This window comes from Staurois parvus, unplaced genomic scaffold (genome assembly GCF_062004578.1).
Source record: "Staurois parvus isolate SC_StPar_1 unplaced genomic scaffold, SC_StPar_1.0 ptg000574l, whole genome shotgun sequence".
Classification (NCBI taxonomy): domain Eukaryota; kingdom Metazoa; phylum Chordata; class Amphibia; order Anura; family Ranidae; genus Staurois; species Staurois parvus.
The window spans coordinates 1,957,918-1,980,548 of NW_028318370.1; the positions used below are offsets into that span (position 1 = coordinate 1,957,918).

The 22,631-nt window shown below is 44.4% G+C and overlaps 1 protein-coding gene across 1 annotated transcript in view; it reads right to left on the reverse strand.

Moving 5' to 3' along the window:
- The window catches only part of LOC149450443 (uncharacterized), a 50,356-nt gene extending 27,987 nt beyond the window's left edge, over positions 1-22,369 (reverse strand). Inside the window, exons 1-9 of the mRNA XM_089691892.1 lie at positions 22,252-22,369; positions 17,770-17,925; positions 16,267-16,410; positions 13,752-13,895; positions 8,000-8,143; positions 5,494-5,637; positions 4,346-4,489; positions 1,188-1,331; positions 68-211 (exon numbers count right to left, since the gene is read on the reverse strand). Of these exons, the coding sequence (XP_089548018.1) occupies positions 68-211; positions 1,188-1,331; positions 4,346-4,489; positions 5,494-5,637; positions 8,000-8,143; positions 13,752-13,895; positions 16,267-16,410; positions 17,770-17,925; positions 22,252-22,345 (1,258 nt within the window). The 5' untranslated portion in view covers positions 22,346-22,369. The remainder of the gene's footprint in view (positions 1-67; positions 212-1,187; positions 1,332-4,345; positions 4,490-5,493; positions 5,638-7,999; positions 8,144-13,751; positions 13,896-16,266; positions 16,411-17,769; positions 17,926-22,251) is intronic.
- Positions 22,370-22,631: the final 262 nt, after the last annotated feature.

The following is a 22,631-nucleotide window of genomic DNA, read 5'->3' on the forward strand; positions in this document are numbered from 1 at the left end:
TCAGTTCAGTCATCTTTGTATCGCCTGCCCTTCCCTTATATATTGTAGGCATAGCAATAACCCTTACTGTAGTTTTTTTGGAAGAAGCACCATTTGACCCCAGGGATAGATGGATCAAAGCAGCATCCTCTGGAATGGCATTCTTCGGAACTAATCCCTGGATATCCACAGTCTGTTCTGTCAGCTGGACTCACCGAGCACTGAGCCTTATCTAAGAGGAATAAATGGAAATATTTTTGAAATAGCAGCTAATAATGTCCACCTTTAGGTGATCTCCAAAAACTCACTTCTTCAGGGATGCCTATCCTGCCTCAAAACTGAATTATACTTTCATCAATTCATCCCTCCACAGTTATTACCTTTTTATATCACTTGTCCTCCCCTTTAGATTGTAAACTCACAAGTCCCACCTAATCCTTTTGTATTGTATCCATACTGTCTGCAGAAACTGTTGGTGCTATATAGACCATGTACATAATGTAAATTAGAGCATGGAAAAAACCCTTACTACAGTCATTGGAGAAGAAACACCATTTGACCCCAGGAATACATGAGTTAAAGCAGCATCCTCTGGAATGGCATTCTTTGGAACTATTCCCTAGATATCTACAGTCTATTCTGTGAGCCGGCCTCACCAAGCACTGAGCCTTATCCATGAAGAATAAATGGAAATACATTTGAACAAATAATGTTTACTAGTTGCACAAACTTTCAGGTTTGTATGAGGAACAAATTTTTCCAGCCACATATCACTTAAAAGAGTAAGTGCACTTTCAGACAGAATGCACTTTGTCCTTCTGACCTCAAGAATCCTACCTTCACCCAAATGAGATCCACCGATTTGACACCAGAGTTTGTTTACATTCAGTGGTAAAATGCTCCCTCTCCTGGCCCTGCCAGCACATAACAGGCCCTTTTATTTTTATGGGGCCATCTCTTGGCTTGGAGATAGAGGTAAACAAGCCCCTTAGAGGTGGGGTTGTACTGTGCAGGCACAACCATGAAAGGGAGCCCTTCTCCATTGAAACATGAGCTAGGGTAGGATTGTTTAGGTCAGGGGAAAACCAAAATAGGTGCACTTCTGCTTTAAGGCTGAAGCCCAGACAAACAGTTGCAGAAACTGTTAGCACTATAAAAATAGTGTATTATAATAAAAATGGAATGAATAACATAGTAAAATTCTTTACTGTAGTCATTGGGGTAGAAGCACCATTTGACCTCCGCAATGGATGAGTTGAAGCAGCATCCTCTGGAATGGCATTCTTCAGAACTAATTCCTGGATATCCACAATCTGTCCTGTCAGCTGGACTCACCGAGCACTGAGCCTTATCTATGAAGAATAATTGAAATCATATCTGAAATGGCAATTAATGTTTACAAGCTGCACAAAGTTTTTTGGCACAGATCAGATTGATGAGAGTGCATGCAGGAGGATGCATACCTGGTAGAATGTTTTTGCTGCTAAGCTGCATCTTTGTAAGTGCAACTATAAGTCCTGGTTGGTGCAAGTAGGGGGTTAATATGTTTTGTGACAGTTTCCCTGTATGTGTTATCAGGGGCATATCTGCCGCGAAGCAAACAAGGCATCTGCCTTGGGCAGCACTTTTCAGGGGGGCGGCACCACCCCCAGGCAGAAGGGACCAGTGCTCTCGCTACAAAGGGCTGTGCTTGGCCAGGGGGGTGTGCTCGGGCGGGTTCGTGTGTGGAGAGAGAACCTGTCAGCCATGGAGCCGGCTGGAGAGGGGGCTGGATGGCACATAGAGGACCGTGCATTTCTCTTTTGCTCTATGTGCCACCAGTCACCTCCCCTATCCATCTTCTGCATATGGTCAGCTCCTGTATGCTCCCCCACGGATGCCCCCCCATCCAGCACTGCAGGGGATCTGTCAGCATATGCAATCCCCAGTGCTGACAGTTCCCCCCCACCCCCCCCGAAGGGAGAGGAGAGAGAAAGCTGCCCCTCCTTCTCCCATCCTCTCCTCCTGTGTCTGCCCCACCCACAATTCCAGCCAGCCTTGTGTATTCTTTCCACCCTTACCCTACCCCCCCCCCCCTCTCTCTCTCTCTCTTTAGTTGTAGTGGCTGCAATCATTTTTTTTGTTTCAGGATTTCTTTTCAACTGGTAATCCTGCAAATAACCCATTTCCTGGCTCTTTGTGGCTACGCTTACTACTCCACTGTATCTATAGGGTAAGGGTATAAAGGTGTTCAATGTAATTCTCTGGCCACTAGATGGCACCAGAGTCATTGTAATGGGTTAGGTACAGGACCATTTGGACTAACAGGCAGTGTTAGTGCCATCGGAGCCAGTAGAGCTCCCCATAGGTAGGATGCCAGTTAAGGAAGTACATGGTGTTAATGTCAACCTTGCATCTATAGTTAGAGAGCAGCCCATACCCTACAGGGGTAGTCCAGAGTCCTGCATCCCTAGTCAGGGATGTACATAGCCCATAAAGTTCTGCTCCTCTCTTTGCCTGCTCCAAGTCAGTGGTATCCAAACTGTCAGATACGGCCCTTTGCTCACCTTTATCCAGCCATTGGGGCACTATTCCTCCCACTAATGCCAAGGAACAGGCACTCTTTCCACTGATACCAAAGATGAGACTATTCCTGCTACTAGTACCAATGACAAGACACTATTCCTTCCACGAATACCAATAATGGGGCACTATTCCTCCCCACCGATACCAACAGGTTGGGCACTTTCCTTCCACTGACCGCAGTAATTATTTTTATTCCCACTGACCAAACCCAAGGCATTTTCTACTCCCACTGGCCACAGCCCACCTATAGCTATAGGGGCCTGGCCAATTAGCAATTCCTGCTTACTGATCTGGAGTGTCACGATAGGAGTTCTCTGCCAGCCCAGTTATTAATCCCCAGGTATAAATTCCTTGTTCCTAGTCCCTCCTGGCCATAGGAAGAGCTTCCTCCAAATAGTATTCACTCCTGTGTGCCAAAGGCCCTGTCAGAGCCTGGAATCGAACCTGGGTCTTCTGCAGTGAGAGACAGTGTTTCTTCTTACTGAGCCACCTGGAATGCTGGACAGCTCCCTTGACAATTCTTTGGATGATCCTGCCTTAGCCCTGTTTTGCCTTGAACCTTGAACTCCTTGCTCCTCCCATGAATGTCCTATAAAAGCCATGTCTCTGCACTTCCTGGTTGCCAGATTATTGTGCCTTACCAGCCAATATTCCGCTTACTGTTCCTGCTGCTGTCTTCATCTACGTTACCGACCTTTGGCTTGCTACTGACTACAATTCTGCCTCATCCTATCTACTACCATTAGTGACTGACCCTTGGCTTGTGACTGACTCCGCTTCTGTTTGATCCCTGAACTGTTTGATCCGCTTTTGGTTTCCAGCCTACTCATTCCCTGGTGGGGTGATCCTGAGATCTGCGACCTGGCATTCACACGCAGCCAAATCCATCTCCACCATTAGTAGCTCTGGGGAAGACCGGTGGATGCTTAGACCCCGCACCTCAGGTGAGCCTGCATCATTCCCAGGGTGGGCCGCTGGTGTACCAATCCTGCTGGTTTCAGGTAAGCCTTACAACTGCTGTAGCAACTGGTCTCTGAACCTGACCCAGACCGTGACAGGCCCCTAGCTGTAATTAACTCGTCCCCTGCACAAAAGGTCCCAAATTCAGTTAGTGTATACATCCCTAATTAGTGCCTTACTTTTGTATTAATGTATTCCCCCCACTAATTATCCTGCCCAACCAGTCCTTCCTGTGTACAGCCACAAATTAAATTACTGTAGTTCCATTCTCTTCATAGTCACCTGCTAATGACCCCCCTCCGCCTCTCTTCCTGCTTAGGGGGTTTAAGAGGCCAGTACTGGTCTCTCTTGTTGTGCCATTCTGCTGGGCAACCACTGAGGGGTCCAGCTGGACTCTATTGGCCCCCCGGCTCTGCCTGAGCTCCATTGGAGGAAGGGGGATCCCAGAAGCTACATCAGCCCTGCCTGGAACGCTGTCAGCTCTGCCTGAGACTATCGCATCAGCTTTGCGTGAGTGTATGATCTCCTTGTACTATCTGACTGCTTATGAACTGCCTCTTGGATTACAAATTGCTGTAGAGCCTTTAACTTTGCCCACCGGGGCTGGATTACAAGTATTTTGGACTCTCTCCCTGCACTACTCCCCATTGAGTGACTGTTGTCTGTTTTAATAAAGCTTTAAATGTTTGCCGTCTGCCTTGTGTGTTCTGTCCCGCTTACCCTCCGTTACACCATCCTGCCTCAGATGAATTTTATTTTCTTCATCAACTGATCTCACCTCAGTCATCTTTGTATCGCCTGCCCTTCCCTTATATATTGTAGGCATAGCAATAACCCTTACTGTAGTTTTTTTGGAAGAAGCACCATTTGACCCCAGGGATAGATGGATCAAAGCAGCATCCTCTGGAATGGCATTCTTCGGAACTAATCCCTGGATATCCACAGTCTGTTCTGTCAGCTGGACTCACCGAGCACTGAGCCTTATCTAGGAGGAATAAATGGAAATATTATATTTGAAATGATGTTCTCTGGCTCTCCTACCATGTCCACCTTTAGGTGATCTCTGAAAACTCACCTCTTCAGGGATGCCCATCCTGCCTCAAAACTGAATTATACTTTCTTCATCAATTCATCCCTCAACAGTTATTACCTTTTTATATCACTTGTCCTCCCTTTTAGAATGTAAACTCACAAGTCCCACCTAATCCTTTTGTATTGTATCCATACTGTCTGCAGAAACTGTTGGTGCTATATAGACCATGTATATAATGTACATTAGAGCTTGGAAAAAACCCTTACTACAGTCATTGAAGAAACACCATTTGACCCCAGGAATACATGAGTTAAAGCAGCATCCTCTGGAATGGCATTCTTTGGAACTAATCCCTAGATATCTACAGTCTATTCTGTCAGCCGGACTCACCAAGCACTGAGCCTTATCCATGAAGAATAAATGGAAATATATTTGAACAAATAATGTTTACTAGTTGCACAAACTTTCAGGTTTGTATGAGGAACAAAATTTTTCCAGCCACGTGTCACTTTAAAAAAAAAAATAAAATAATAAGTGCACTTTCAGACAGAATGCACTTTGTCCTTCTGACCTCAAGAATCCTACCTTCACTCAAATGAGATCCACTGATTTGACACCAGAGTTTGTTTACATTCAATGGTAAAATGCTCCCTCTCCTGGCCCTGCCAGCACATAACAAGCCCTTTTATTTTTATGGGGCCATCGCCTGGCTTGGAGATAGAGGTAAACAAGCCCCTTAGAGGTGGGGCTGTACTGTGCAGGCACAACCATGAAAGGGAGCCCTTCTCCATTGAAACATGGGCTAGGGTAGGATTGTTTAGGTCAGGGGAAAACCAAAATAGGTGCACTTCTGCTTTAAGGCTGAAGCCCAGACAAACAGTTGCAGAAACTGTTAGCACTATAAAAATAGTGTATTATAATAAAAATGGAATGAATAACATAGTAAAATTCTTTACTGTAGTCATTGGGGTAGAAGCACCATTTGACCTCCGCAATGGATGAGTTGAAGCAGCATCCTCTGGAATGGCATTCTTCAGAACTAATTCCTGGATATCCACAATCTGTCCTGTCAGCTGGACTCACCGAGCACTGAGCCTGATCTATGAAGAATAATTGAAATCATATCTGAAATGGCAATTAATGTTTACAGGCTGCACAAAGTTTTTTGGCGCAGATCAGATTGATGAGAGTGCATGCAGGAGGTTGCCTAGCTGGTAGAATGTTTTTGCTGCTAAGCTGCATCTTTGTAAGTGCACCTATAAGTCCTGGTTGGTGCAAGTAGGGGGTTAATATGTTTTGTGACAGTTTCCCTGTATGTGTTACCAGGGGCATATTTGCCGAGAGGCAAACAAGGAATCTGCCTTGGGCGGCACTTTTCAGGGGGGGCGGCACCACCCCCAGGCAGAAGGGACCAGTGCTGTCCCTACAAAGGGCTGTGCTTGGCCAGGGGGGGCGTGCTCGGGCGGGTTTGTGTGTGGAGACAGAACCTGTCAGCCATGGAGCCGGCTGGAGAGGGGGCTGGGCGGCACATAGAGGACCGTTCATTTCTCTTTTGCTCTATGTGCCGCCAGTCACCTCCCCTATCCATCTCCTGCATACGGTCAGCTCCTGTATGCTCCCCCACGGACGCCCCCCCCCCCCTCCAGCACTGCAGGGGATCTGTCAGCATATGTAGTCCCCAGTGCTGGACAGTCCCCCCCCCCCCCCCCCCCACAGATGGGAGGAGAGAGAAAGCTGCCCCTCCTTCTCCCATCCTCTCCTTCTGTGTCTGCCCCACCCACACTTCCAGCCAGCCTTGTGTATTCTTTCCACCCTCTCCCTCCCCCCCTCCCTCTCTTTAGTTGTAGTGGCTGCAATAATTTTTTTTGTTTCAGGATTTCTTTTCAACTGGTAATCCTGCAAATAACCCATTTCCTGGCTCTGTGGCTACGCTTATTACTCCACTGTATCTATAGGGTAAGGGCATAAATGTGCTCAATGTAATTCTCTGACCGCTAGATGACACCAGAGTCATTGTAATGGGTTAGGTACAGGACCATTTGGACTAACAGGCAGTGTTAGTGCCATAGGAGCTCCCCATAGGTAGGATGCCAGTTAAGGAAGTACATGGTGTTAATGTCAACCTTGCATCTATAGTTAGAGAGCAGCCCATACCCTACAGGGGTAGTCCAGAGTACTGCATCCCTAGTCAGGGATGTACATAGCCCATAAAGTTCTGCTCCTTTCTTTGCCTGCCCCAAGTCAGTGGTCTCCAAACTGTCAGATACGGCCCTTTGCTCACCTTTATCCAGCCATTGGGGCACTATTCCTCCCACTAATGCCAAGGAACAGGCACTCTTTCCACTGATACCAAAGATGAGACTATTCCTGCTACTAGTACCAATGACAAGACACTATTCCTACCACGAATACCAATAATGGGGCACTATTCCTCCCCACCGATACCAACAGGTTGGGCACTTTCCTTCCACAGACCACAGTAATTATTTTTATTCCCACTGACCAAACCCAAGGCATTTTCTACTCCCACTGGCCACAGCCCACCTATAGCTATAGGGGCCTGGCCAATTAGCAATTCCTGCTTACTGATCTGGAGTGTCACGATAGGAGTTCTCTGCCAGCCCAGTTATTAATCCCCAGGTATAAATTCCTTGTTCCTAATCCCTCCTGGCCATAGGAAGAGCTTCCTCCAAATAGTATTCACTCCTGTGTGCCAAAGGCCCCTAGCTGTAATTAACTCGCCCCTCCACAAAAGGTCCCAAATTCAGTTGGTGTATACATCCCCAATTCGTGCCTTACTTTTGTATTAATGTATTCCCCCCCACTAATTATCCTTCCCAACCAGTCCTTCCTGTGTACAGCCACAAATTAAATTACTGTAGTTGCATTCTCTTCATTGTCACCTGCTAATGACCCCCCTCCGCCTCTCTTCCTGCTTAGGGGGTTTAAGAGGCCAGTACTGGTCTCTCTTGTTGTGCCATTCTGCTGGGCAACCACTGAGGGGTCCAGCTGGACTCTATTGGCCCCCCGGCTCTGCCTGAGCTCCATTGGAGGAAGGGGGATCCCAGAAGCTACATCAGCCCTGCCTGGAACGCTGTCAGCTCTGCCTGAGACTATCGCATCAGCTTTGCGTGAGTGTATGATCTCCTTGTACTATCTGACTGCTTATGAACTGCCTCTTGGATTACAAATTGCTGTAGAGCCTTTAACTTTGCCCACCGGGGCTGGATTACAAGTATTTTGGACTCTCTCCCTGCACTACTCCCCATTGAGTGACTGTTGTCTGTTTTAATAAAGCTTTAAGTGTTTGCCGTCTGCCTTGTGTGTTCTGTCCCGCTTACCCTCCGTTACACCATCCTGCCTCAGATGAATTTTATTTTCTTCATCAACTGATCTCACCTCAGTCATCTTTGTATCGCCTGCCCTTCCCTTATAGATTGTAGGCATAGCAATAACCCTTACTGTGGTTTTTTTGGAAGAAGCACCATTTGACACCGGGGATAGATGGATCAAAGCAGCATCCTCTGGAATGGCATTCTTCGGAACTAATCCCTGGATATCCACAGTCTGTTCTGTCAGCTGGACTTACCAAGCACTGAGCCTTATCTATGAAGAATAAATAGAAATATTATATTTGAAATGATGTTCTCTGGCTCTCCTACCATGTCCACCTTTAGGTGATCTCCGAAAACTCACCTCTTCAGGGATGCCTATCCTGCCTCAAAACTGAATTATACTTTCATCAATTCATCCCTCCACAGTTATTACCTTTTTATATCACTTGTCCTCCCTTTTAGATTGTAAACTCACAAATCCCACCTAATCCTTATGAATTGTATCCATACTGTCTGCAGAAACTGTTGGTGCTATATAGACCATGTATATAATGTAAGTTAGAGCTTGGGAAAAACCCTTACTACAGTCATTGGAGAAGAAACACCATTTGACCCCGGGAATACATGAGTTAAAGCAGCATCCTCTGGAATGGCATTCTTTGGAACTAATCCCTAGATATCTACAGTCTAGTCTGTCAGCTGGACTCACCAAGCACTGAGCCTTATCCATGAAGAATAAATGGAAATACATTTGAACAAATAATGTTTACTAGTTGCACAAACTTTCAGGTTTGTATGAGGAACAAATTTTTCCAGCCACATATCACTTAAAAGAGTAAGTGCACTTTCAGACAGAATGCACCTTGTCCTTCTGACCTCAAGAATCCTACCTTCACCCAAATGAGATCCACTGATTTGACACCAGAGTGTTTACATTCAATGGTAAAATGCTCCCTCTCCTGGCCCTGCCACCACATAACAAGCCCTTTTATTTTTATGGGGCCATCCCCTGGCTTGGAGATAGAGGTAGACAAGCCCCTTAGAGGTGGGGTTGTACTGTGCAGGCACAACCATGAAAGGGAGTCCTTCTCCATTGAATGCAAATATTGGGTAGGGTAGGATTGTTTAGGTCAGGGGAAAACCAAAATAGGTGCACTTCTGCTTTAAGGTTGAAGCCCAGACAAACAGTTGCAGAAACTGTTAGCACTATAAAAATAGTGTATTGTAGCAATATGTTATATGCTGTGTATGGCCTCTAGGGGTCTCACTACTTAGATACTGGTACAACTGTATTATTGCCTCTCTTTGGTTGTAGTTCTTAGGATATACACATGTATAATGGCAGCTTTGAGCATCTATTAAAATGTCTGCTACGAACTACAGTGTGTGAGCATCTGAGCAGGATCGACTAACAGAACATGGTGGCAGCTGGGCACTGGACCTCTGAATAGCAAGTCTTCTGTCTACAAATACAGATTGTGTGACACTAGAACTGTACAGAGAATCAGCAACTGTAAGTACAGAGTCCCTATCAGACTGCACTATGGAGAGTGGCCTGAAACCCCCTCAGAGACTGGATGTCACTTCTTCCAATCTCTCACAGACATGGAGACACTGGAAGGAAGAGTTTACTCTGTATGTGGACCTGACAGTGGCACCCAGAGATGAACAGAGGGAAGTAAAGCTGTTTTATTACTTGATTGGGGAAAAAGGCAGAGAACTAGCCGAGACCCTGCTCACAGACAGCATGGCACTGACAGACATACTGCAAGCATTTGATAAGCACTGTGACCCCAAAAAGAATGAGACGGCGGAGAGATACAAGTTCTTCTCAAGGAATCAGGAGATTGGGGACAGTGTGGACAGATATGTGACAGAGCTGAGGAGACTGGCTGCAACCTGTGGATTTGGGGACATCAGGGACTCCCTTATCCGAGACAGGATAGTGTGTGGCATCAGAGACTCTCACCTCAGAGAAAGATTACTGAGGGAGGAAGAGCTGGCTTTGGAGAAATGTATACAAATCTGCAGGGCTGCTGAGCTGACGAAAGACAGGCTGAAGATGATGGAGGGCACCAGTGATGCCTCAGTACATGCAGTATCTGTAAAAGGCAGAGCAAGGCCCAGGCTCCCTGTGAGCTCAGTCCAGTGTAAATACTGTGGCAAAAGACATGAAAGAGACAACAAGAAATGTCCAGCGTATGGGGAGTCCTGCAGGACTTGTGGCAAGATGAACCACTTTTCAGCTGTGTGCAGATTCAAAACCAGCAAACAGTACAGACAAGTCCACACAGTGACCCAGGACACAGACGAGGACAGCACAGAGGGCATCACATGGCTGCAGTCTGCAACAGAGAACGTCAATGTAGTCAAACAGCCAGTAGCCAATGATGCAAAGCAGCTCTTTGCCATATTTATGGTGGATGAACAGCCCATAAGATTTCAGCTGGATTGTGGAGCAAGCTGCAATGTCATTCCATTTACTCTGCTTAACAAACAGGTTCCCATTGAGCCCACTGATAAGGTACTGGTCATGTACAACAAAAGTGTTCTGAAACCCATGGGAACATGCAAGCTAAATTTAAGAAATCCACGTAACAGAAAGAGCTACAGAGTGGAGTTTACTGTGTTGCAGGAGGACGATCACATTCCTTTGCTGGGAGTTAAAGCAGTTCAGGCTATGGACTTAATAAAGGTGCAGTCCCATAACATCATGGCTCTAGGATTTTGAGTATTCTCAGAAACTTCCAAACAGGCAGAATACATTTTGGATTTTCACCACATAAAAACAGAGTATGCCGATTTATTTGAAGGTGATGGGTGCCTGGAAGGTAAATACAAACTAGAAATTGATCATACAATACAGCCTACCAGACTGCCTACAAGAAGAGTACCTGTAGCCTTAATGCAACCGCTTAAAGAGGAACTGCAGGATCTGCACAGCAGAGGTATGATAGCACCAGTACAGGAAAGCACAGACTGGATAAGCAGTTTGGTGGTAGTGAAAAAACCATCAGGCAAGTTAAGAATATGCATTGATCCTAAGCCACTGAACAAGGCCCTGAAAAGAAATCACTATCCAATGCCAATAATAGAAGATATTCTACCAGATCTATCAAAGGCTAAAATATTTTCAGTATGTGATGTGAAAAATGGGTTCTGGCACGTGGAACTGGATAAAGAATCAAGTTTATTAACAGCATTTTCTTCCCCATTTGGACGCTATAAGTGGCTGAGAATGCCAATGGGATTAAGCCCGGCTCCAGAAGTGTTCCAACAAAAATTGATGCAAGCTTTGGAAGGACTGTCTGGAGTAAAAATAATAGCAGACGATATACTACTAGTTGGGGAAGGTGATGATCTAGAATCCGCAACAAATGATCACGATAAAAAGATGATACAATTCTTAGACAGATGCAGAAAAAAACAAATCAAACTGAACCTGGCAAAATTCAAACTAAAAATGACAGAAGTACCATATATTGGACATCTTCTTACCTCAAATGGTGTTAAAGTCGATCCAGAGAAGGTGAGGGCAATACAGGACATGCCGACACCTACAGATATACGTGGAGTACAACGATTCCTGGGCATGGTGAATTATCTTTCCAAATTTTGCAAGCATTGATCAGACATGTGTGAGCCACTGAGACAGCTAACTCACAAAGACGTACTCTGGGAATGGACAGAAAGCCATGAAACTGCTTTTCAGTCAGTGAAAAATGCTATTGCAGACGCAGCAACGCTAAAATATTTTGATCCAGATCAAGCAGTGGTAGTACAATGTGATGCCTCAGAAACCGGCCTTGGAGCCACACTAATGCAGGATAAACAGCCAATCACATATGCAAGCAGACCGTTAACTCTAACAGAGCAAGGATATGCTCAAATCGAGAAGGAACTACTAGCGGTAGTATTTGGGTTAGAGAAATTTCACCAGTACACCTACGGTCGACAAGTGGTGGTGCATTCAGATCACAAGCCTTTAGAAGTATTACAAAGAAGCCACTACTGAATGCCCCAAAAAGACTGCAGCGTATGCTGTTAAGGCTTCAGAAATATGATTTTAACATTTGTTACTGTCCAGGGAAGGATTTACTGATTGCAGATGCCCTAAGCAGAGCTTACTTACCCATCACAAATGAAGAAAAAGACATTGAAAGCATCAATATGTGTGAATATCTGTCTGTCTCAAAAGACAGACTGAAACAAATACAGACCTGCACAACGGAAGATAAAAAACTCTACAGAGCCTAAAGACTGTCATCTTGAAGGGATGGCCAAAACACAAGCAGCATGCTCCAATGGAGGTTTCTCCATTTTTTCATATAAGAGATGAACTCTCTGTGCAGCATGGAATCATCTTTAATGGAGAAAGAGCTGTCATACCAAAAAACCCTTAGAAGAGACATTATAGAAAGATTGCACTCGACTCACTTAGGTATAGAAGGATGTCTACGTCGTGCACGAGAATATGTTTATTGGCCCGGAATGAATGACCACATAAAAAACTTTATAGCACAGTGTGAAATATGTGCATCGTGCAATGATAAAGCAACCGAAAGAGACATTGCAACCACATCCAATTCCAAACAGACCATGGTCAAAAGTAGGAACAGATCTGTTCACGTGGAACGACAAGGAATATCTGGTAACTGTGGACTATTTTTCCAACTTCTGGGAGATAGACTACTTACAGGACACAAGGGCCAAAACAGTAATTAAAAAACTCAAGGCCCATTTTGCCAGATATGGCATTCCGGATATTGTGTTCTCTGACAACGCTGCTCAATTTACATCGGAAGAATTCAAAAAATTCAGGGAGAGGTGGGAATTTGAGCACCAGACATCATCTCCTGGATATCCACAGAGTAATGGTAAAGCGGAGTCAGCAGTAAAAACAGCCAAAAGACTCATGCAAAAGGCAAAACAGGCAGGTACAGAGATATACCTGTCTATACTGGACCACAGAAACACACCCACACAAGGCCTAGACACCAGTCCAGCACAGCGGCTTATGAGTAGACGTACAAGGACTCTCCTACCAACTGCAGGTCAACTACTAAAGCCAAAGCTTGTGGGCAATGTTAAAGCCAAACTAACGAAGAATCAAGATAGGCAAGCTTTCTATTATAATAAATCTGCAAAAGATCTGCCTGTTCACCAGCGCAATGAAAATGTACGGATTCAGCCAATAGGCAAATATGACAAACACTGGAAAAAAGCGAAGGTTGTACAGAAATTGGGACCACGGTCCTATGAAATTATAACAGAGGAAGGAAGAAGATGGAGGAGAAATCGGAGACATCTGAGAAAAACACAAGAAGGAGATGATACAGGGCCCTGGGAACAGTATATGGACACTCAAAGCGATGAGACTATGAATACCAGCAACAAAGAAACAGGGACTGCTGAGGAGCATAGGGAGGTCTCTAGGCAGAGAGACAGTCCCAGAAAATAGACTGCCAGAATCAGAAGAACACCAAGATTTCTGTGAAGAAACCTCATATGTTACGCGAGCTGGCAGAACAATCAGAAAGCCGGCTCACCTCAAGGATATCTAACTTATAGCTATGTTCTACTTCACCATTTTGTGTTTGTTATATTTCATTGTTCTTTTATTTAAAAGAGAAAGGATGTAGCAATATGTTATATGCTGTGTATGGCCTCTAGGGGTCTCACTACTTAGATACTGGTACAACTGTGTTATTGCCTCTCTTTGGTTGTAGTTCTTAGGATATACACATGTATAATGGCAGCTTTGAGCATCTATTAAAATGTCTGCTATGAACTACAGTGTGTGAGCATCTGAGCAGGATCGACTAACAGAACATGTATTATAATAAAAATGGTATGAATAGCATAGTAAAATTCTTTACTGTAGTCATTGGGGTAGAAGCACCATTTGACCTCCGCAATGGATGAGTTGAAGCAGCATCCTCTGGAATGGCATTCTTCAGAACTAATTCCTGGATATCCACAATCTGTCCTGTCAGCTGGACTCACCGAGCACTGAGCCTTATCTATGAAGAACAATTGAAATTATATCTGCAATGGCAATTAATGTTTACAGGCTGCACAAAGTTTTTTGGCGCAGATGAGATTGATGAGAGTGCATGCAGGAGGGTGCCTACCGGGTAGAATGTTTTTGCTGCTAAGCTGCATCTTTTTTAAGTGCAACTATAAGTCCTGGTTGGTGCAAGTAGGGGGTTAATATGTTTTGTGACAGTTTCCCTGTATGTGTTACCAGGGGCATATCTGCCGCGAGGCAAACAAGGCATCTGCCTTGGGCAGCACTTTTCAGGGGGGCGGCACCGCCCCCAGGCAGAAGGGACCAGTGCTGTCGCTACAAAGGGCTGTGCTTGGCCAGGGGGGGCATGCTCGGGTGGCTTCGTGTGTGTTCTCGGCGGCAAGGATGTGTGAGGAGACAGAACCTGTCAGCCATGGAGCCGGCTGGAGAGGGGGCCGGGCGGCACATAGAGGACCGTGCATTTCTCTTTTGCTCTGTGCCGCCAGTCACCTCCCCTAGCATATGGTCAGCTTCTGTATGCTCCCCCACAGATGCCCCCCCCCCTCCAGCACTGCAGGGGATCTGTCAGCATATGCAGTCCCCAGTGCTGACAGTTCCCCTCCCCCTCCCCCAGATGGGAGAGGAGAGAGAAAGCTGCCCCTCCTTCTCCCGTCCTCTCCTCCTGTGTCTGCCCCACCCACACTTCCAGCCAGCCTTGTGTATTCTTTCCACCCTCTCCCTCCCCCCCTCTCCTTAGTTGTAGTGGCTGCAATCATTTTTTTTGTTTCAGGATTTCTTTTCAACTGGTAATCCTGCAACTAACCCATTTCCTGGCTCTGTGGCTACACTTACTACTCCACTGTATCTATAGGGTAAGGGCATAAACGTGCTCAATGTAATTCTCTGGCCACTAGATGGCTCCAGAGTCATTGTAATGGGTTAGGTACAGGACCATTTGGACTAACAGGCAGTGTTAGTGCCATTGGAGCCAGTAGAGCTCCCCATAGGTAGGATGCCAGTTAAGGAAGTACATGGTGTTAATGTCAACCTTGCATCTATAGTTAGAGAGCAGCCCATACCCTACAGGGGTAGTCCAGAGTCCTGCATCCCTAGTCAGGGATGTACATAGCCCATAATGTTCTGCTCCTCTCTTTGCCTGCCCCAAGTCAGTGGTATCCAAACTGTCAGATACGGCCCTTTGCTCACCTTTATCCAGCCATTGGGGCACTATTCCTCCCACCGACACCAACACTGTGGCACTTCTCCCACTAATGCCAAGGAACAGGCACTCTTTCCACGGATACCAAATATGAGACTATTCCTGCTACTAGTACCAATGACAAGACACTATTCCTACCACTAATACCAATAATGGGGCACTATTCCTCCCCACCGATACCAACAGGTTGGGCACTTTCCTTCCACTGACCACAGTAATTATTTTTATTCCCACTGACCAAGCCTAAGGCATTTTCTACTCCCACTGGCCACAGCCCACCAATAGCTATAGGGGCCCAGCCAATTATCAATTCCTGCTTACTGATCTGGAGTGTCGCGATACGAGTTCTCTGCCAGCCCAGTTATTAATCCCCAGGTATTAATTCCTTGTTCCTAATCCCTCCTGGCCATAGGAAGAGCTTCCTCCAAATAGTATTCACTCCTGTGTGCCAAAGGCCCCTAGCTGTAATTAACTCGCCCCTCCACAAAAGGTCCCAATTTCAATTAGTGTATACATCCCTAATTTGTGCCTTACTTTTGGATTAATGTATTCCCCCCACATTAATTATCCTGCCCAACCAGTCCTTTCTGTGTACAGCCACAAATTAAATTACTGTAGTTGCATTCTCTTCATTGTCACCTGCTAATGACCCCCCTCCGCCTCTCTTCCTGCTTAGGGGGTTTAAGAGGCCAGTACTGGTCTCTCTTGTTGTGCCATTCTGCTGGGCAACCACTGATGGGTCCTGCTGGACTCTATTGGCCCCCCGGCTCTGCCTGAGCTCCATTGGAGGAAGGGGGATCCCAGAAGCTACATTAGCCCTGCCTGAGACTATCGCATCAGCTTTGCGTGAGTGTATGCTCCCCTTGTGCTATCTGACTGCTCTTGGATTACAAATTGCTGTAGAACCTTTAACTTTGCCCACCGGGGCTGGATTACAAGTATTTTGGACTCTCTCCCTGCACTACTCCCCATTGAGTGACTGTTGTCTGTTTTAATAAAGCTTTAAGTGTTTGCCATCTGCCTTGTGTATTCTGTCCCGCTTACCCTCCGTTCCACCATCCTGCCTCAGTTGAATTTTATTTTCTTCATCAACTGATCTCACCTCAGTCATCTTTTTATCACTTGCCCTTCCCTTATAGATTGTAGGCATAGCAATAACCCTTACTGTAGTTTTTTTGGAAGAAGCACCATTTGACCTCGGGGATAGATGGATCAAAGCAGCATCCTCTGGAATGGCATTCTTTGGAACTAATCCCTGGATATCCACAGTCTGTTCTGTCAGCCGGACTCACCGAGCACTGAGCCTTATCTAGGAGGAATAAATGGAAATTATATTTGAAATGATGTTCTCTGGCTCTCCTACCATGTCCACCTTTAGGTGATCTCCGAAAACTCACCTCTTCAGGGATGCCTATCCTGCCTCAAAACTGAATTATACTTTCATCAATTCATCCCTCCACAGTTATTACCTTTTTATATCACTTGTCCTCCCTTTTAGATTGTAAACTCACATGTCCCACCTAATCCTTTTGTATTGTATCCATACTGTCTGCAGAAACTGTTGGTGCTATATAGACCATGTATATAATGTAAGTTAGAGCTTGGGAAAAACCCTTACTACAGTCATTGGAAAAGAAGCACCATTTGACCAGGGAATAGAGGAGTTAAAGCAGCATCCTCTGGAATGGCATTCTTTGGAACTAATCCCTGGATATCCACAGTCTATTCTGTCAGCCGGACTCACCAAGTACTGAGCCTTATCCACGAAGAATAAATGGAAATATATTTGAACAAATAATGTTTACTAGTTGCACAAACTCAGGTTTGTATGAGGAACAAATTTTTCCAGCCACATATCACTTAAAAGAGTAAGTGCACTTTCAGACAGAATGCACTTTGTCCTTCTGACCTCAAGAATCCTACCTTCACTCAAATGAGATCCACCGATTTGACACCAGAGTTAGTTTACATTCAGTGGTAAAATGCTCCCTCTCCTGGCCCTGCCAGCACATTACAGGCCCTTGTATATTTATGGGGCCATCTCCTGGCTTGGAGATAGAGGTAGACAAGCCCCTTAGAGGTGGGGTTGTACTGTGCAGGCACAACCATGAAAGGGAGCCCTTCTCCATTGAATGGAAACAAACATGGGCTAGGCTAGGCTAGGGTAGGATTGTTTAGGTCAGTGGAAAACCAAAATAAGTGCACTTCAGATATGGCCCTTTGCTCACCTTTATCCAGCCATTGGGGCACTATTCCTCCCACTGACACCAAGGAACAGGCACTCTTTCCACTGTTCCAAAGAGGAGACTATTCCTGCTACTAGTACCAATGACAAGATACTATTCCTACCACGAATACCAATAATGGGGCACTATTCCTCCCTCCTGATACCAACAGGTTGGGCACTTCCTCCCACCTGACCTCAGTAATTATTTTTATTCCCACTGACCAAGCCTAAGGCATTTTCTACTCCCACTGGCCACAGCCCACCTATAGTCTGAAGGACTGTAAATTGGCTTTGTTTAGAAGGCCCTTGCTCTACTTTACTTTCTATTGAAGGAGATTAAGGAACAGACCAAAATGTTTTCGCAATAACAGCGAAGATAGCTCACGATATTATTCTTTGTGGCAGATTCCAGTAATGTTTGTTCTCGTTGGTAGTACTCACTTTCAGAGTTAGTGTAGTAGCACCAGTTTACCCCCCATACACTGGTATTGAAGCAGCACCCTCTCTTGGCACAGTCTGAAGAGCTTATTCCAGGGTATCCACAGTTTCTTCGCTCATATGGAGAGCCGTCACACTCATTCGGTGCAGTTTGTATATCTAAAACCACAATAGGAAGAATTGTGCAAGTATTTCAGTACTAAATATTCCATACAAGTAAAGCTCCACACTTCCCACGTGCACTTCTTAATCATCTGCGAAGGAGAAATCTAGGAGGTCCCGCAACATGTTTTGAAGAATATTGTTTCAAGGGCAACAAAGCTAATAAAAAGGGGTTGGAGGGCATCAGTTACTACTACATCAACTACAGAAATTAAGGTGTATCCTTTGCAGGGGGGGGGGGGGGGGGGGACGACACACCACACAACACTTTTGAACCTAAGGTCTCTAAAGAAGACACTTGATATTGGATGAAAAGTAGTTCAATGTTAAACTGCATAAGGAGCTCTTTACCAGTAGAGTGGCAAAAATGTGGAACGCTTCTACATTTGGTGAGGTCAGCGGAAAGTGTAGATAAATTACAAATAAAAACAAAAAAACACTTTGGTGTTTCTCGGTGAACACAACGTACAGATATGGATGGATGGAAAGTGGTAGTGACAAATACACACATACAGGTTGAACTGGATGGACTGGTGTCTTATTCAACCTTAGCAGCTATGTAAATATTTTAATCTCAATCTAAACTATGTAGAGTTTATACTGAAAAATCCCCAGTGAAGTTAGTTTACAAGCTATAACACCATAACTTCCACCATAGATATGATTTACCAGATTCTATGACCTCAAAAGGAAAGAATGTCGATTTGTGCTTTATAGTGTTCTGGGATGAAACATTTTGTACTCCCATTACCCACCACAGCTGGTGATGTTCCCTTTGGATGGAACCACTGATCTATCTGTACATAAAAATGGATTGCCAATGAAACTGTCAATCTTATAGAGATTAAGTGGTTGGCAGAGTTCCAAGTCCTCTTCAATACGCACAATGCTGATGACAGCATATAGCATACTACTATGGACATGAGAAGCTTCATAGTGCCAAGATTGTATGCACTATCAATGCAATGCATGCAATTGTGGCATGCTAGTGCAGGGTTCAAGGGGTTAAAGGTGGTGAGGTGACACACACAATCCCATTTTCAAGACAACATAGGAATACTAGGATGTGTTGGGGGAAGACCTGAAATGTTGATATACGTTTTGTGAAAGCATATTTCTACTATAAAATTGTAAGATGCTCTTCATGGAGTGCTGGTGACCTTTGAACTACCAATTAATATTGAATGGACGCCATCCACTTGGATATGTCAAGCACCCATATATCTGTTGGCCACACATTTTATAGATGGATATTAATGTAGAATTCCAGGGTATCGTCATTTAAAAAAAAAAAAAAAAAAAGAAGAGAAAGTGTTTTGACCAAGCTGGCCCAACAAACTATTTCCATTACAGAACAATGTGGCTGCTGTAATATACTGTATCAGCATTAGCTACATACAGTAGGCAGCGCTGTGTTTCGGCAACTTTCCCTCTGCTGCCACATACTGTATGAAGAGTTGGGCCCAATGCTCCTCTGCCTTTCAGGTGAAGCTTGTATTTTTATCAATGAATACAAGGCTGAGGTAGAGATAAAGTCGGCAGATGAAATCACGATCACCAGTTTAGCCAGAGAAGCCTTGCATTGCATTGCAGATGCTTCAAAATTTCTAAGGACTACTACATATTCCATGGTACCTTTCTACCTGTAAGCAGCGATTCCTGTACCAACATCTCATCACCACTGTAGTTCATAAGTCAGGCTCTGTAAAATGTGTGACACAGGAGTGCCTACTCACAGTGCATAGTGACTACGTGTCACAGAATTCACAAAAATGAGTGGAAATTGTCAAAAAGTAAATTTGCAAAACTACAAGATTGTTCAGATTACTAAAAATGGACTTCAAATAACTGAACTTTAATGTGGACCACTTTTTGGAAAGTAGACAGTCTAGGGTATTTAGTAAGAGGCATGGCGAGTTTTTTGAAGTTGTAATTTTTGTAAGTTCTTGAAAACTGAATTATATAAAATGTGTTTTGTTTTTTTTTTTTTTTTTTTTTTTTTTTTTTTTTACACACTGTCACCAGAGCAGCACAGCGTCATCATATGTCTTCTGTGCTGGTGATAAGGGATATTGACTTGTAACAGTATTTTTAATAAAAGGTTTTGGTTTCTCTTTTTTTAACTTTTTTCCTTTTTTTAACAAACTGACCAGTGCAGTACATGCTTACTACAGTGACACTGTTCTGGGGAAGGGATTAGATTTTTTTTACTATAATTGCTTATAATAGTGATGGTCACTGTTATAAGCAATCGTTTTTATGAATGGCATCCATTCAGTCACAGGGTGTTCTATTGTGATTGGTCTCAGCTATCACATGGTACAAATGGATTGTGATTGACCCTGTCTAACATGTCATTACCAAGACCAATCACAGATCACCACAATAGTACACAATGAACGGCTATGAATGAATGCAATTCATTGTGTTCAGCTGCCATGTGATCACTGGTCACAGCAATCACATGGTATCAGGGCCACCTTGGTACAGTGATATATCATCCACTGTGTCCAGTGTGACAGATTGAGCTGAAGCATGGCTTCTAGAGTGTGGAGGAGGCACAACTGGGAGGATGTCATATGACGTCCACTCTGGATGGAAGAGCTCCCACTCATTCTGCTATAGACTGGGTGGGAAGCCGTCAAAGAATAACTAATGCCAAAACCCTCTTCATTTTGGATGGAGTTGGACATTGTGAAAACCCATTCGTTTCTCCCAACCCCCCCCCCCCCCCCCTTATCTATGCTCCATTGGTGATGTGGTGACCCAACATAAAATTAGAAATCTCTCCAACATGAGATCTTAGATATCAGTACAGCAAGTGTCCCTGCTGGAAGATGTACCCTCAAATCCTGCTCTGACCAACTCAAAATTTTGGTTTCTCCCTCACTTTTAGGCTGAGTTCACACTTATTTGGGGCAAAATTTTCTGCGTTTTCTGAGAATTCCGCACCGCATCAGAATTGCACCTCGTTCATGTGAACCGATGTGGGTGTGTATGTTAACACCCTGAAATCGGTCCACAAAATGCAGTGCAATGGGCAGAATAGGTGTGAATACCCATGCGATCCAATTCTAGTGCGGACCCAAAGAAGGGTCCTGTACCTTTTTGGTGTGGGTGCAGTGCAATTGGAGACAAAATGTATAGCTTCAATCACACCGCACACAAATCACATGGGATTTGCACAGGAATGCAGTGCGGTTCCTGTGCGAATCACTTGCGATGTACCGCACTGCATGAGTGAACCTAGCCTTAGACAACGTTCACCAGCACAAATTGAGAGCGCGAGTCTCTCTAAAGGGATTGCAGATAAATGCCAGGCAGGGGTTCTAAACATTCACCACACTATCCAAAATAAAAAAAGGTTTTGGTTAGAGAATCTTTACAGTGTAGGTAAAGCCAAAATGTTAATCAACTTGGGTGGGGAAGGGAAAGGTTAGAGGATTGGACTGTGGCTAGTGGGAGTAGAAAATGCCCCAGCATCAGTAAACTGTCTCAGACTTGGTGGCAAAGTGTTTGTGGTCAGTGGGAGGGGAATCATGCCCCATCATTAGTATTAATGGGATGAATAGTGCCCCATCATTGGTATTAATGGGATGAATAGTGCTCTTTCACTAGTATTAGTGGTAGAATAAAGCCCCATCGTTGGTATCAGGGCGGAGGACTAGTGCCCCATAATTGGCATCAGTGGGAAGAAGAGTGCTCAGTCATTGGTATCAGTGGGAAAACTGGCCCAATCATTTGTATTAGTGGGAGTATTAGGGGTCCATCATTGGTATCAGTGGGAATAATAGTTTCCCATCGTTGGTGTCAGCAGGAGGAATAGTGTCTTGTACCAGTAGGAGTTAGTGCCTCAAGAGCCAGATAAAGGCTTGCAAGAGCTGAAGATTGGGGACCACTGGACTAAAACCACACAAGTACTTAAACCTTTTTCCTTATAAATGGCTTATCTAAAATAACAAAATGCAATAATACAGTGTTTTGGTAAAAACATTTAGAGCAGTATAACACTTAGTAAAATACATTTTGTATAGAGATATACAATTTAGACCAAAAATAAGTGACAACTGAGGGTGCCAGAAGGACAGCGGGATTTGGTCTCAAATGGACAATTGGGGGCTTTGCAATTAACAAAATGTTTTAGTTTTTCCAAATAAAGAGATTTAATTACATCAATGCCTTGCTGCAAGAAAGTGAGGTTCTGCAGTGTTGCAGCAAATACCATTCAGTATGTCGGTTATTATTCCAACATGTGACATGGACCTTAGACTAGTCAGCCTCATTTCTGTATGCTTTTTTAGGTTAGGAGTTGAAATTACTTACATAAGTCTTCCTCACCACTTCCATTTTCAGTAGCCAAACTCGGAAGTCCTAGAATTGTTGCAGTCACCAGAAGGAGCCATAGCTTGGGTGTCATGATGGTGCTTGTATCTGGTTTAGTGACAGGACAGACAGCAACTGACTTTCCCAGTTATATACATTTATAGTGTTTGCAGACAATGCGTAGGGTCAATATCGAAGCAGAAAATATTTCATAAACAAACCATGCAATTTTTCCAACACAGAGCAGGACTTTTTCTCTTTTGTTGCTAGAATCCCGACACAAGACAGATAGTGGTTTCTATAGTGTGTATTGTACAGTTATTTACAAGCTATAACAGAAATCTGAGGAGGTATATTTCAGCAAATAATTCCTATTGAAT